We start from the raw sequence: 16,588 nt of genomic DNA on the forward strand, positions 1-16,588 counted from the left end.
CCAGGAGAAGCCTCTCTAATTGAACAAGTAAAAGAAACAGAAGTGACACACAGTGACAGCATGTCATACATGCAGGGCTGAGCCCTCCAACTCCAGCCTGTCTGGGGTTCAGCCTTTCTTGCACATGCTGCTCATGCAAAAAGAAATCCACAACTCCATCTGATGCTCTTTGCCCCATTCTTTTGTAAGCTCCTCCAGTTTTATTGTGGCCCTAGGGCAAAGCATCCATGGAAGAAGAGTGAAAAGGCATGTGGACAAGTCGCAATGAAAGGCTGGCAAAAGCAGTGAAGTGGAACTGACAGGGGAAACATACCATTTCCTAACGCCCTACTTACCCAATCAATCAGAAATCAGCTCCAGCAATTAAGTGATAATGAATTATTGATGACACTCACTTTGGGGAACTGAGCACTTACCAGCATTTATGAAACTAAAGAAACTGAGGTGGGGAAGTGGTATGTCCATTTTAAGTAAGGCACAAAGCAAGACAGACAGCAAAGGATTTGCCTGATGTTATGCACTGCCAAGGATCACTTATCTCTAGGATGTTATCTTCATTCTATTTGTACATGGTCACACATCACCTTGATTTGAGTCCCACTCTACCCATGTGTAAAATATTCCCACTTCAGAGGCACAGTGAGTGCCCCATGTACAAAATTCAATAATTTCAGTAACCACATCCCACTACTTTTTCAGATGGGGGGTGGGGGGTGGGGAAGAGGCTGTGTTTAAAGTAAAGGACAGCAAAATGGGAGCCAGGGAAAAAACACTTTAAAATGTGATCTACAACATATGTTCAGTGACAGAATTTGCCCCTGAGAAAGCAAAGAAGGTCTTCAAGCCCTACTATTTCAAGACACTTTAAGTCTGTGCATTGCCTGTCTTCAAGTCAGCCAACTTTTCTGCCAATGCAAATAAATTCAACTAGAAGCTCAGTACAAAGCCAAGGAATTCAGTCTTGGATTTAAAACACTCTTGCCAGCCACTCAAGACTGTCAGTAATACCACACAGGCACATTTCCTATCACAAACACACAAAAGTAATAGAGGAAAGAGAACTCAGTCTACTCCTACTGTACTTCACACCTGAGCTTTCCACTGATGCCATTATCTATTTGTACCATTAACAACAAATCAGACACAGGAGGACACGAACATTCACTGTACATTGTGTTATCTATCCTGCCCCTTCCCAATTCTTCATCAAGCTTACCAAGTGGGCAGCCCTAAGTACTATCTATATGCACTTAAACATAAGCCTGTTACACTCCTAGAGCTTCACCCTCAACAGCAGTTGCCAGAGTTCAGGCAGACAGATTTAGCTTTACAAACTGGCAGCCACATGTCATCCAACTGGTGTAAACACCACGATGCCGCATTAAACAACCCAATGGTTTAATGCTAGCGTGCTGACTCCTAGTCCGCTTCCCGACAGGAATGTTGACGATGTAAGCTTCAAGAGGAGGAAGATTGATGTCAGTACTTGCGACATAGTCCAGCCTCGCAGGCAGGATCCCCTCTGGGTCGAATTTGAGAAGACCCGAGACAGGGTTCAGCCCTGCTACAGGTGTCTTACTTGATCATATTACTCTGCTTTCCTTGGCTTCAGTTTTCCTTATCTGTTAATAATTACTAATGCTCTCCCATCCTACGGGAATGTTTCAGGCATCCATAATTTATGTTTCTGTGCTGCTCGGAAGCTGAGGAGATGGGTACCTGAAGATATAAACTGATCAGTAGTTTTCCAAATATATGAACTGGTTAAGAAGCATCATAAAAAATGCAAAGTATAAATATTAAAGCCCACAGGTGTATCTTGAATAATTTATTCCTTAGTACTAAACAGACAAAGTCATAATCAAAAATCTTTGAGCAGGTATGCAAGCTAATACCCAGTCCAGGGATTCTGATTAAAATATAGGTAGTTCCACCCTATAATACATGAAACTCCAATTTCCCAAACTCCTGCCTGCTTGACTACCAACTAGACTCAGTTTGCACAGTGACTCTATAGAGATTAAGTGATCCCCTGGACCCAGAAAATCCAAGTCATTTTAGATACAGAAATTAACTGCCCTCTTATTTATACTCATGGGGGCTCAATAAGAACCCTGATATGGTATCAATTTTTGTCTTTCTTTTGTATGCATATATACCTACCCCTTACTTTTGTTTAATGCTGGGCTGCGATTTGTGGGAAGAGAAGGGAAGAACTTGGGAATCTTTTTTAAAAACAGATTATGAACATGTACATTTCAAGGTATCCAAAATGACTCTGCCTTGCAAACGTACAATGACTAGCTCTTGGTACAGCTGCTTACACCTAGGGTTTAATTTTGACAGTTGAGCTCACTCAAACTGTTCTCTAAGCAAAACATTTACTACAGTGTTATGGGTTTGTGTGGTGGGGTTATGGTAATGGGGAATGGGCCTGCAGGGCTGGCTCCTGTGAGAAGCTGCTGGAAGCTTCCACGGCTCGGAGCCGGACCCGCCGCTGGCCCAGGCTGAGCCCCTCAGCGATGGTGGTAGCGCCTCTGGGGGAGCGGAGTTAAGGGGGGAAACCTGCGGTGAGTTGGAGGACTTAAATGTGAGAGGAACCCCTCTGCGTGTACTGAGGTCGGTGAGGAAGGAGGAGGAGGAGGGACACCTGAGGAGGGGATGCCTCCGCAGCCCGCGGTGAGGCGGCAGGCTGTCCCCCCCAGCCCGTGGAGGGGAGCAGGGGAGCAGATGCCCACCTGCAGCCCGGGGAGAGAGGAGCCCACGCCGGAGCAGGGGGATGGATGTCCCCCAAGATGGCCGCCGCTCTGTGGGGAAGCCCGCGCTGGAGCAGGCTGGGGCTGAAGGACGGCAGCCCGTGGAAGAGACCCGTGCTGGAACAGTTGGTGAAGATCTGCAGCCCGTGGGAAAGACCCATGTTGGAGAAGTTCATGGAGGACTGTCTCCTGTAGGAGACACTCCACGGCGGAGCAGGGGCTGAGCGCGGAGTCCTCCTCCCCCTGAGGAGGAAGGAGCGGCAGAGACAAGGGGTGAGGAACCGACCCCAGCCCCCGTCCCCGTCCCCTGTTCCCCAGGGAGAGAGAACCGGGAGTGGGGCTGAGGCGGGAAGGATGGAAGGGCAGGGGGAAGGTGTTCTCAGGTTGGGGTTTACTCCCCATTGTCTCTGTTTTGATTGGATTGGTAGCAAATTAAATTGATTTTGTTTCTTCCCCAAGTTGAGCCTGTCTTTTGCCCATGCCCATAAGCGGTGAGTGATCCCTCCCTGTCCTTGTCTCGACCCACGAGGTTTTCTTTCTATTTTCTCCTCCTCACCCCACTGGGGCCAGGGAGCAAGGAGTGAGCAAGTGCCTGCATGGTGCTGTTACCAGCTGGGTTTAAACCACGACATACAGCATTTCAATAACACATTTTTTCCAAAACAATAGGCCAACACAGCCCTTCCAAACTGAAGTAAACACTGCAATATTTACTAAATCTATGCCAAGTTAGTTTTCTTACAGGGAAGCACAAAGTAGCTTGGACAGCCTGTATTTGCAAACACCCAGCTCACACCACTTTCAAGGGCCAGACTGGCAAAGATGGAAAGCGTGCCATATTTCCCCAAAAGTCGCTGCCCCTTTGAGATATCCCATATCAGACGTGCTTCCCATCCCAGAGATAACCACCAGGTATTTTAGAAGTCTAAGTCATGTAGATTTAATTTTAACAGGATCCGACGGGCCTTACACAGGTCTCTCATACAGGCCCAAAGGAAGTTACACTGATCACTTCTTAAACAGGAAAGCCTGTTCACAGAAGTGGGCTGCCTAATTTTGTGACTCTTGATGAGCAAACAAATGAAGCACCAACACTGCAGGGAAAAATTATCTAAACTGTGCTTTACAGGCTGAACACAGTTTCCCTGTGAGACTACTTTCAAGGAGCAGTGGCAGTCAGCAGGCCAGCAACTCTGGATTGAACCTCAGTTAGGACAAGAATATCCTGCCAGTGATCAGAACTGCTTTTTGTATTTTCAGATTTCATTTGACTCAGCTAATTGGCCATTAAGCTCCAATAAGGTAGACATTTATCTACAGATAACACAAGGAAATTGGAAAGTAAGCAGCCTGAGGCTACCCTGAAGATTGTTAACCAAATAGCAAGGCAGAGCTCCATTAAAACAATTCATCAGAAAACCTATATAGTCCATTGGCAGATTTTCAAGGATCCCATTAGAAATTTTAAGGATACCCAATCTGATTAGACACCAAAGTCTAACTCATGTAGAAGTCATTAGTAAGTAGAGAGCGTTTAACTTTGAAAGCTTGAAAGTTATCAAAGCTGCTGCAGGAAGAGACACTGGGCATTTCTGCTGTAACTAATATGCACAGTTTTGCATAAGAATGTCAAAAACTTTCTATACTATATTAAAAAAGCAAGAGTGATGAAAAGGTACAGCTGCGCAAACCAATGCCATCAATTAGCTGCTACTTTTGAGGGGACTCTGTTGATGTAACTAAGAGAGAAACACTTTTATATGTTACCTCAAAAGAGCCTACATCCAGGAACTCTGAACCAGGAGTTCTCCATTAAATATCTACTGCTATCTCAGTTGTTGAAAAGGACAGGCATTTCAAACAGAAAATCACTTGAAGTTGCAGTGCAAACAGGAAATTATGCTGTAAAACACTTTGTTTCTACATTTTATGAAAAATGGATGGAGGAAGAAAAATGGCTATTGTGCTCTTACCCTTAATGGTCATATAATTCAAGTATGAAATAAGGTCACTGAAACTATTATGGACTCTTTTTTGGAAGAGAAAGGTTGCAATGAAAAAATGTTTCAAAAAAGTGTGATGCTGTCACCAATCCTTATAGCAAAAAAAAAAAAAAGAAAAAAGCTGACAACACTCTACCTCAGACTTGCAATTTAGAAGCTAACATTCTTCCTCATGGAAGATTTTTAGGGTACAACTGGTACTGCCAATTTGTATTGTTTATGAATACCCTTAGGAAGTCTACTATCAACATCCTTTTTATCTTCCAGGTACTCTGTTAATGTTCTAGTCGGATCACTTTGATCTTTCATCAGAAGTACACTCCCAAATTGTTCCTTGCACACAGTGGGCTCCTTTTTCAGAGAAGTAAAAAAGAATTGGTTCCCGAAATGTACATACTGCTTGCAGATCTTGGGAGAAGCCCTCCATCTGACCGTAAAAGGACAAATGCTTGTGGTTTGGTTTAGAGTTCACAGGCCAAAATATTACAGGGCTTCACTTTCCTCTTACCTTCACACTTGATGATATTCAAAGCCAGTACATTCACAAGATTGAAAATACAGCTAGCAAACAAAAATTTCTTAGAGAAGGTAAATCAGAATTCCAACAGGACTCGATTTAATGAAGGGCAAGTTTAACATGCAGAACCTCAGTTACATGGTAAAGTGAATGCCTTGTTGTCATGGTTTAACCCCAGCCAGCAACTAAGCACCACACAGCCGCTCACTCACTCCCCCTCAATACCCAGTGGAATGGGGGAGAAAATCAGGAAAAGAGCGGTTTAATAGAACAGAAGAAACTAATAATGATAACACTAATAAAATGACAGCAGTAATAAGGATTGGAATATACAAATAATGCCCAGTGTGACTGCTCACCAGCCACTGATCAACACCCTGTTAATCCCTGAGAGGCGATCCCCCACCCTCCACACCCCCCAGTTTATATACTGGGCATGACATCACATGGTATGGAATATCCCTTTGGCCAGTTGGGTTCAGCTGACCCAGCTGTGTCCCCTCCCAACTTCTTGTGCCCATCCAGCCTTCTTGCTGGCTGGGCAGGAGAAGCTGAAAAATCCTGGACTTTAGACTAAACACTACTTAGCAACAACTGAAAACATCAGTGTTATCAACATTCTTCTCATACTGAACCCAAAACATAGCACTGTACCAGCTACTAGGAAGACAATCAACTCTATCCCAACCGAAACCAGGACACTTGTTCATTTAAAAAGTTCACAACAGGTTTTTGGGTTGTTGTTTAAGGGAGTGGGGTTGTTGGGGTTTTTTTTAGAATTCTACCTGTAACTCCATACAGGCTTTTTTGGTTTTGCTTATGGTCAGGTATTTGAAATTCAGCCACCACCTTATTAACAAACATGACTGTCGTGGTTTAAGCCCAGCCAGTAACAAAAGACCACAAAGCTGCTCACTTGCTCCTCCCCCCTGGCCCCAGTGGGATGGAGAGGAGAAAATAGAAAGAAACTCTCATGGGTCGAGACAAGGACAGGGACCACTTATGGTCGTGGGCAAAAGAGGCACTACCACCATTGCTGACAGGCTCGACCTTGGCCAGTGGCAGGTCCGGCTTGGGGCTGGGGAAGCTTCAAGCAGCTTCAAGCAGAAGCCAGCCCTGCGACCCGTACCCCGCTACCAAAACCCCACCACGCAAACCCAAAACAGTGACTAACATCAGCCACGTGGATTTTTTTGGTCCCTCTCCACCTTCTTTCCATGTCTCAAAAACTTGTCTTAAAAGAAAAAATAAAGCATTTTTTGAGTTTGAATAGACAGCAATCACCACAAACACACTGTTGTTGCTTGTTAGCCAATTTTGAATTATGCCTTATTAGTTTAATGACTTAGTCTTTTAAAACTGAGCAGTAAGTACAGTTCTTCCATACTCCAGGATATCACAAGCACAATTTGCATTCTGCCAGCCTGAACAGATCTTGATCTTAGCATCTGTATTGTGTCTCTCCAGTTACCTGAACAAGCAAAGCTGTAGACTGTTTTACATGATGCCAAGTTCTTGATACGACATGTTTCTTATTTATTGTTGTTCAGATCATGGAAGATTCAGTCCCCCATCCCCAAGATCACCCACCCAAGATCAGCATCAGAGCCCCAGACTTCTGGGAGACAGCCATTTTTCTCAAGACAAAATATAGGTATTCCCAGTTCCCGTTAGACAGTATATTCATTTTAGTAGTGTGCAGTTCCACCCAGCTCTTAAGATTGCATGGTTTTGACCCTAGCCACAAGAGCAACTTGTGCCATTGACAAGAGACTGGTTAGCAAGTTACAGGAGTTATTTTGCCCTTGAAGTTCATTGACTGCAATGTGTTTCCATTGGAGGTCATAAGTGCTGACTCTATCAATTTGTCTGTTCATGAAGAACCTATGTGCTTTGGCAGGTGAAGCAAAGTAGAGCTACTCTGCATATTTAAAAACATGAGGAACTGCTCTAGCATATTGTATATCAGTCTCTCTAACACTGCCCACATCCACAAATTATTTAGCTGTTTATACACGCACAGTTTGCATTGTGTGTCAAGTAAATATTAACTGTACTTCATAAATGAACCCCAAGAAATTGAGTAATTTGCTCAAGATACAGTTTTACAAGTGGATTGTGCATCAAGAACCTAGGGAGACCAAGTCCCAAGCAGTGTGCTCTAACCAAACACCACCTTCCAAACTCAGCTACAGCAAAAGTTCCACATAGCCCAAACCTGGGCCTTAACACACAGCACAGCTAAGCAATGGAAGGAGGGAAGGACATGTAGAAGAGCAAGTCCAGCAGCATAAGATCATCCTACCCATGAAAGTTTCCTGTATCAGTGATTTCATATTCCATTGAATGTAAGAACCAAATCAAGAAGAAAGACAAAGTGGACCACAAAGTACAGGAGAGGCACTCTCACTACAGAATAGCAATATGAACTGGGACACTAGACTGCAGCCAAAGAAAGGTGGTGGAGTTGGTGCAGAGCACTTGCAATATATAGAGGCAAGGGAAAGACAACAATTCCTAGCTGCAGGTTTGGCCTACAGAAGCACACAGTCCTAGCAGGTAGGTATAGGTATAACAAGCATACACGCCAGCTTCTTTCTTTTATAAGTACAGAGTCAAAGGCATGATGAGGAAATTCATGGCTGGAACTATGCGCCAACAGGTACAATTTCAGATGAGGTCATGGGGGGGGGGGGGGAGGGGGGGAAGGAAAGGATACTGAGATGCAAGGAGGAGGGAGGTAAGACAGAGCAGTCTTCACTTGCTTCTTTCCACGCCGAAGTCATCAGCATGCAGCTTCAGAACAAGAGAACAAGGATACAGGCAAAGAAAGAAAGAAAGGGAGTTGGAATTTGGCAAGAAAGGAATTCACGATCTGAGAAATAATGGCTATTTTTAGCTGCAGAATTTTAGCTAAGCTTATAGAAAGACCAGCAGAAATATTTAATAGCCCTTGACATAACTTATTCTTGCATCAGGAGAACAGCAGTAGAATACCAATCCCAAGACTGTATTTGCAGCCTCCAAACTCAAAAACTCCAGCTGAAGTTGTACCTTCTGTAGCCACGTGTGGGCAATGACCATGCTCCCTGTGAAGCAGCCACTAGCTAGCAGGTTCGATACAGTACTGCACAACGGGTTACCTGTGAAGAGTACCCTGGACAAGCAACCGTACTACAAGTTGCCAGCTCTTGTCCTGCCTTACAGAAGCAGGGGAAAAAGTGCAGCTTGCCAAATACATGGCTTTTTACAATCATATCAATTTGTGTGTCTGTATCATGTTTCACATTTTTCTGAACCTAAAACTCCTCCGTTTGAAGAATCTTAATGGCTTTACTGTAACAACAGAGAAAGGAAAAATAGTATTCACTTGAGAAAAATTTGTCCTGTCAAGAAAAATCTACTTACCTTGCATCCAACCCCTACCAGCAAGACAGAACTGACTATAATTAGGGTAGCACTAATAGCATAAAAGAAAAATGGGAAGAAAGAGAGTTAGTGTCCAAAACCACCTGATTAAACAGGTAAAAGGGAAGTGAGTACAGCGAGGGAAGAAACAGTTCTCACCCAAAGTCATACCGCTAATCAGTAATACAACCTGGAGCAGATCCTGCAGCGGTAAGGTCCTGAACAGCTTTGCCCAGCAGAGTACAACTCTTCGGTTGACACAGATATAGCTGGAATTGCATTCTGTCTGGAGCTATAAGCGTCATCTGTCTCGTCAACAAGTGAAGTGTTAAATTCGTGCAAAATAGATAAGCAAGAGAAAGGACTCCAAGGACTGAAGGAATTGGAACAAAAAGTGATACTTAGAAGCCAGAATTCACATCTTAATGTTTAATGGGACCGCAACCTACTTGCTGCAGTAACATTGTTGCATTTTATAAAAACCAGGAGATAAATCCCCACAGGAAAACGTTACTTAAAATTGAACTTCCTGTGACAAACCCACCTGTTTCATAATAGACCGACATAAGCTACCTCATCTGATGTAGTTGGTTTCCACCTAAAATCTTCAATAAAAGAACCCCGAACCAGTAATCTCTCCTATCACGTTTCCCAGGAGCTGTCTGGAATAATAATCTAAGCAGATGAAAGGTAACATCCCGACACCAGAGACTCATAGCAAGGTGTGGCACTTGGGGATTTTTGTTTAATTTAAAAGAAAAAAAAAAAAAAAAAAACAAACCAACAACCAAATCAGGACCCTTACTAAAGAAAAAAACCCACCAAAATATCAATACAAAACATAGCACTAAAAACTGAAAAACTGTATTTTTGGCCATATTGAAACAAACTATTTCATAACACAACACCATGCTTCCCAACCTTTAATAAATTAAGCCTCACAGGCTGCCTGAGAGATACTAAATGCATTTTAAAACTGACCCCCCCCCCTGGCTAAGAGGACATAGTATCAGGACCTCCCCAGATCTGCTATGAGTTCATCAGCACCTAATCCCAAACGATCCCACACCAGGGGTTAAAAGCTCATTCTTACAGTACAGAGACCATTTTAGCCAAGTTTCACAGCCACATCACCTTCCACTCATTACCTCAGCTCTCTGTTCACTGTGACATGTCACAGACTGACATTGCAACTTACACAACAAGCGGCTTTGCTCGATATGTTTTAATTGTGCCCAAGTTCACAGCTGTCCAGGCCATGGCAGGAAGAAGGCTTAAGGATCACAGAGGAGAAAGTTCTCACCAGCCGCTCTCCTGCAAATTGCTTCCATTTTGATTTTCTTCATCAGGGCCCTTTTGATTATCCACCCACATGATTCTGCAGCCCTTCAACACATTTCTCGCACTAACAGGAACTACCTATTATTTGTCTCAAAACTTTTGAAGGGGACTTATTTCTACCAGCTGCAGCTAAATTAGGTATCTGATTCCACAAGCTCCTTGGCAATCAAGATGTGGATATCTGTGCAAGCAGATGAGAACAAGAATGAGTAGAGAGACCAATGGCTCCATTTAAAAATCTCCTCACCGCCTCAACATTTCCCATGCGCAAATTAAAACACAAACACACACCAAAACCAATTAGCATTACACCATCTTTTCCCTTAAAAGGGCTTTCTGTCCTGATAGCCAACAGTACATGCAAAATAAGGTTGGCTTAAGCTGCCTTTTAATCTGACAGTTTTACTAGCACAAGAGGCAGCATGAAAAAAACCACTCAAACACATAATCAAGTTACTGCAGTTTAACAAGTTTCTACATGTCAAATAAGCAAGTATCTGGATACACACTCAGTCCACGCCAAATGCAAACCTCCCCTGATCATACAAGTTAGAAGTTTCATTATCAGAGATACTAATTTAGCTAAATGCTTTCTGCAGGGGTGTTTGCCAAGTTATTGTTTGTTTGTTTTTAAGCTATTTGTTTAATTTTTTTTTTATTTTATTTTTTTTACACACATGAGCTCCCCCTCAAAAATTCTTCAGCAGTCAGTAAATTTAGGATAAACTTTTTATACTAATGGCTGACTATACCATTACCTCCAGCCGTGATCTACTTACATTTCAGGCAAAGAGCAGTCTGTCATTCAGTGTTTCACTTTAGAGATACCTTAAAATATATGATTAAAACTGGTTTCACTTGAAATATTCCATTCTGCATCTTAGCATATCCTGTTACAAGATCTTGCCAGAGCAGAAGAGTTTCGCTTTAATACCTGCAAAGACAAAAACCACCCAAAACCAAGAACAGCTATTGAAACATAAGATCTTTCTCCCTCCTCATCTTCAAAACCTATCTGCTGATAATGAAATTGTTTACAGGTTCAAACCCTGAAAATTGCTGTTTAAATATTTATCACAGAGTGCCTTCTACCAAGGGTAGGACATCCACAGCTTCAGTCTGCAGCAGGTAGGACAACTGAACAGTGACGGCCTACAAGGCTTCCTACCAATTCATAAAACTCGTCATTACCTTCCACAATGGAAAAGATACTGAAATGGAGAGAGAGCACTGCTATCATCACAGCAGCTCTCCCACTGCAGATTTTTCAGGCCTGCTCCATTACTGCATTTCTGCTTACGCAGACAGAGAGATCAACCACAGGACAGGATGTATCACAGAAACTATTTGGTAAGATTTACCAGTTTGGAAAAAGAACATAAAATGAAAAAAACCAAAAAAAACCCCAACCCAAAAAACCCCCACAAACAAACAAACAAACTCCAAAAAAAAAAAAACAAACAAAAAAACCCAACCCAAACCAACCAAACAAAAAAAAACCAAAAAAAACCAAAACAAAACAAAGTCTGTCTCCAGGTGATAAATTAATTTTGTATTAGGCCTTCCTACTCTACTGGCCTGAAACAGAGAGGTGCTTGAACCTCAGCTCATTTCATCCTTGCTGCCTAACAAACCATCATCTCCCTGTCACAGCCTACCAGATTTACAGCAAAGGGAGCCATTTTATTTCTCTGCTGGTAGATCATCAGCATGATGATCAGAAGTAGGATGCAGGTTACTGTTGCCACAATGAAAGTATCATAGTATCACCCAGAAATTTTTTCATCCAAAAGATGTATGGAGCTTGCTAGTCTCCCAGTGTATCAGCCACTGCAGAGTGACTGTAAGCTTGTAACATTTTATTTCACATTTGTACAGGGTGTAATTTTACTACCTATTTTATAGTTAACAATCTCCACTTCCTATCACAACCCACGACTGCAACATTGCAATCACGCTTTCACCCTCACAGCCCTTGGCTACTGCAGGCTACTGGTGCAGCAAAGTTACCCCGAGTGGGATGGGACGGCTGGAAGGTCCTGGGCCCTGCAACTCCCCACACCTAAGGAGCAACAGGAACCTACGGATGCCTAGCCAAGGATACATCCCTTTCCCTGACGCTATTCAAAATCCCTGAAGTCTACATGAAACCCACAAAATCATCAGCAACTTACTTCAGTCCCTGCAAGAGCAAACTCTGACAACAGTCTCAAACATCAATCGTCCAATAACCAGAAACTGAACTGAGAGAACCCGTCTGTGGGCGCTGGCTCCTGCGAGAAATCCCAAACATTCCACCCAGCATGGATGTGGAGCTTCGCACTAAGATTAGTACTTTGTGTCTGCTCTCATCATGACCACTGGCAGACTTACGTCTTCAGCAAATATCCAATGCTTGTTATGTATCACCAATTTCTTATTGACTTGCTAAAGCTACTACAAGAATCCTTGTCCTCCTCTAACACACTGACGTGCTACACAAGCCCACAGCTGGTTTGTGTACTGAGAGAGACAAACACTGGCTATGGAGCACTAGACCCAGTTTAAGAGGTTTTTAAGAGGATTGCATCAAAAATACAAAATAGATCTACTGTATACACAAGACAGACATGAGTCTCCAAATAGAGATTGGTTTTCTTGCTCTCTCTACTTATACAGCAGTAGAGCAGGACGGTATTCAGCAGTGCTCTTCCCATGCAGTACATAGAAGTTTTCAGGAAAAGAAATTCTACTAAAAGCAATACCTCTGAACGTCAGTACAAATGAAGACCCATGTAAGGAAAATGCTAGGTATTTCCTTAGTAGCATGTGGAAGTTTTAAGCTAACAGATATTACACAAAGCAGATTTATGTGGTAACATTACTCTTCAAGCAGCACCTACCCCTGCTTGATTTTGGGGATGTTCTGTTGGGTTTTTTCCAAGCTTCTGAGATGTAGTCGCAAATTGTGATGAAAGCACATGTCTGGCCCTGTATGTTTATGCTGTCTTTGGAATAGAGTCCTGATTCCAGCAGTATTAGACCAAAAGACTGGAAGAAACAAGACACAAAAGCCCCCCCTTAATACAGAGCAAGTTGAGTGTATTTTAAGAGGTATAATTACATATTTGGCTCATGCATCAGAAAGATCCTTACACTGAACTGTGACATCTTGGGGACCATACTCAGGAATTCCAGCTGTGCACTGCATTCTGACTTTCCAGCCAGTTGAAGACTGACATTTTTAAGACCTACTTCACAGCTAAAACAGGAAGGTTTGTAGTTGTCAGAAAAAAGTAATCTTCCTTTTCTGCTCACTCTGTAATCACACTTTTTAAAAGGAGTTCATTTAGCTAAACATTTGTGACTCCTGCCATCGTTTCTCTCCTTAATGGACAACATACAGGCTGAAGAAAAAAATTACATAAATCTATGTTCAAAACACATTCAGTAGATTTAGGTTTCTTTAAATAAAAAAAAATTTGTCACGAAGACACAGCAGAGCGGTAGTCAGGATTAGAGAGAGTTCGTTTTTCTTTTAGGGACTGTTTACATTTTATTGGTTTATTCAGCCATAACGTACTTGCAATTCTCTGAAGCAATCCTTTCCTAAACTTAGTGTAACTGTGTGTAGCTCAGCTTGTATTCCTTAAGTAATACAAACCGTGGAAGAAGATAAACACAGATGTCTGTTATCTAACAAGCAAACCTTCTTCTACGTTAACTTAACCTGATAACGTTGTTACAGTCTAAGCTGTTAAGCAGAATCCTTGCAGGACCTAACCTACATCCAGGAACTCCTGGGCTGACACTGAGCCAGAGTCAGGCGCTGGGAACTGGGTCAGACCACGGCACATGCAGGGCAGCAGGAGGGGATCAGAGCGGAGCGCGACCTGCTTATACTGGCAAAAGCATGGAGACATGAAAGAGACTGGGTGTGCACGTGTGTGCACACACCTGAGAGCTTGATGAGACTTGAAATGAGGCGGGGACTGGAAAAAGGAAAGCAAGGGAATCAGGGAGCTCCTGTGTGGGAAACAGAGGTTTAAAGCTTCAGATCAATAGTCTCTTTCTGATCAACTACCAGTTGCAGTTACAAACTGAAATTAAACCAGCCCAGTGTAAGTTCACGCTATATATCATAACAAGATAAAAACTTTCCCATGCAGACAAGGTCTTTCAGGATCAAAAGCACTATTTGATCCAACTGTAATATTAAGAATAAAGATGCAAATGAAAGATCAAACTTTGCCTTGCAAATCTGCACCGACACAATCCAAGTCAACAGTTACTTCTGCACGCTAACAGAACAACTGTTTAGACAGAGGCACTACACAGTGTTTATTTTCCGTTAACTGAAATTGATCCCCAGGGTTTCAAGGTTTCCCATCCGTACCTAAAAAGGACTCAATAGGAAAAGAAGTATTTTCAGGAGTTATCGGAACCAAAATTCAAAACAGAGTGAAGGCCAGGCAGAGACAAACTAATTTTCCCTGTGGGAAGCTTGCAGGAGTGCCAAAATACACAGAGGAAGCAACATTTAAAAAACAAATCCCCAAAGACCCTATACTTTATTCTTCAAAAGAAAAACAGGACACATTTTAAAAAAAAAAAAAAAAAAAAGTTTCCGAAAGCTCTTTGAATCTGCCCCAAAGTAAGCCAGAGCCTCTGGTTAAATAACTGCAGGGTAACTGTTGCGCAAGAATGGCAGTTTGCAGTCGAAAAGCTGAAGTACTAACTTCCACATGAGAACCAGGTCTTCTTGGTTGCTGCCCCCAGGCCAAGGTGGAGCAGGAACATGGCCTGTGGGTGGGTGGCTGGGAAACCTTCACATGTGGAGATCAGTATCTTGTAGCATGGAACCCTCCGTGTTAATCCAGGGGTGATATTACAAGCAAATATATTCAACACATGGAAACGTATACCTTGCTACAAATAACGAGGTGACATTTTGGCAACGGTACTGTAGTAAAATAAAAATTAATAAGGAAGAAGGCAACACGATCCAGATAAACAAACATAAGCTTTGCCCGAAGCTTTCCAAAAAAGAAACTTCTGAAACAGTTTTGCAGAGACACCCAAACCTATACAAGACTTATGAGCGTCACAGCTGAAGTTTGCAGTTATGTAATTTCAAAACAGCGCAAGTCCTACTACGCTTCTCCTCCTTCCTACCCAAACTCGACACAAACTTTTGTCACAGAAAGCTGCGAAATCTGTCAGTTCTTCATGACAAATTCTATTTGGAAAAGAAAAAAAAAAAAAAAAAAAAAAAAAAAAAAAAAGAGATCGAACTCGATAATCGGAGTTCTACCCACTGCGTGTCATCACTTCATCGCCAAGGCGCAATTCGGAAACAGACGCAGCAGCACGCAGCCGGGCTACTTACACTGCCTGGAAAAGCGCCCGCTCAGATCATGTTGCCGAAATAATTCACACCTGCAGCAAAGCTGCACAGAACATCACCCGCTCCCCGACTTTGACAGACACACGCCGACCGCCGTGGTGGGGGCGAAGAGAGACCCCCTGCAAAGACGAGCGCGACCGAAGAGGCGGCAGACCCCCCTCCGCACCCCAGCCAAGCCCCACTCGGGCGCACGGAGCCCGCCGCGGCCGCGCCAGCCCGGCCCGGCCCGGGGAGAGGCCTCGGGTGGGAGATGGGGCCCGGCCCGGGCCGCGGCCCCCTCCGGCCCGGCGGCACGTCGGCGGCCGAGCTCCCCCTGCCCGGCCCCGCTGCCCCCCCGCCGGCCGCCTCGCCTGACGCCGGCCCCCCCACGCGGCGGGACCACCCCGCGCACGCCGCCAGCGGCGGGAGGGGACGGGGACGCGCGTACGCCCCCCCGCCGCGGGCACGGCAGCCCGGCCCGGCCCGGCCAAGCCATCCGCGGGGCCGGCGGAGGAGAGGAGCCGAGAAGGGGAGGGGAGGGGAGGGGAGCGGAGGCCGGCGGCGGCGCCGGCGTCCCCGGCCCGGCCCGGCGAGGAGCGGCCGAGGGGAGGCAGGGAGGCCCCGGCGCCCTCCTCCGCCGAGCCGAGCACGCCCCCTCGCTCCACGGGGCAGCTCGGCCCGCTCACTCACCCGCCGAGCCCAGCAGCAGCCACAGCAGCCACATGGCCGCTCCGCCGAACTCGGGCTCCGCTCCGCCGCTCCGGCCCTCGACCGAGCCTGCGGCCGGGGGCAGCGGCGACGAGGGCGGGCTGGGGGCGGGGCCGGCCGCGGGGGCGGGGCCCGCCGCCGCCCCGCCCCGCCCCTCCCGCCGGGCCGTCGTGCCCACCCGCCGCCGCCCCGGGCCGGGCTGTGGGGTGGCACGGCTCCGCTTCGGACCGGCCGAAGCGCCGAGAGCCGCCGCCGCCGCCGCCTCATGCGGGCTGCCGGTCAGACGGCCGCAGCCGGGCTCGGGGCCTCGTCACGCAACGAGCCGCCCCTCCGCTGGGCGTGCGGCAGCAGGCGGGAGCCCTTCGGCGAGGCCGGCAGGAGTTGGGGTCCGAGCTTCGCCCCTGCGGGCGGGCTGCACCCTCGGGAGGGGCCCAGACGCCCACCCTGCCCCTTCCGCGGTGAGGAGGGGGGCCGTTGCTCTCAAACAGGC

The 16,588-nt window shown here is 45.3% G+C and overlaps 1 protein-coding gene across 4 annotated transcripts in view; it reads right to left on the reverse strand.

The window, feature by feature from the left end:
- Positions 1–16,179, reverse strand: part of LDLRAD3 (low density lipoprotein receptor class A domain containing 3) — a 120,878-nt gene extending 104,699 nt beyond the window's left edge. For all 4 annotated transcript variants that reach the window (XM_049825980.1, XM_049825979.1, XM_049825978.1 and 1 more), the window contains exon 1: positions 16,081–16,179. In XM_049825980.1, coding sequence (XP_049681937.1) covers positions 16,081–16,114 — 34 coding nt within the window. In that variant the 5' untranslated portion in view covers positions 16,115–16,179. The remainder of the gene's footprint in view (positions 1–16,080) is intronic.
- Between the last annotated feature and the right edge of the window lie 409 nt (positions 16,180–16,588).

Source organism: Accipiter gentilis, chromosome 22 (genome assembly GCF_929443795.1).
Source record: "Accipiter gentilis chromosome 22, bAccGen1.1, whole genome shotgun sequence".
NCBI lineage: Eukaryota > Metazoa > Chordata > Aves > Accipitriformes > Accipitridae > Astur > Astur gentilis.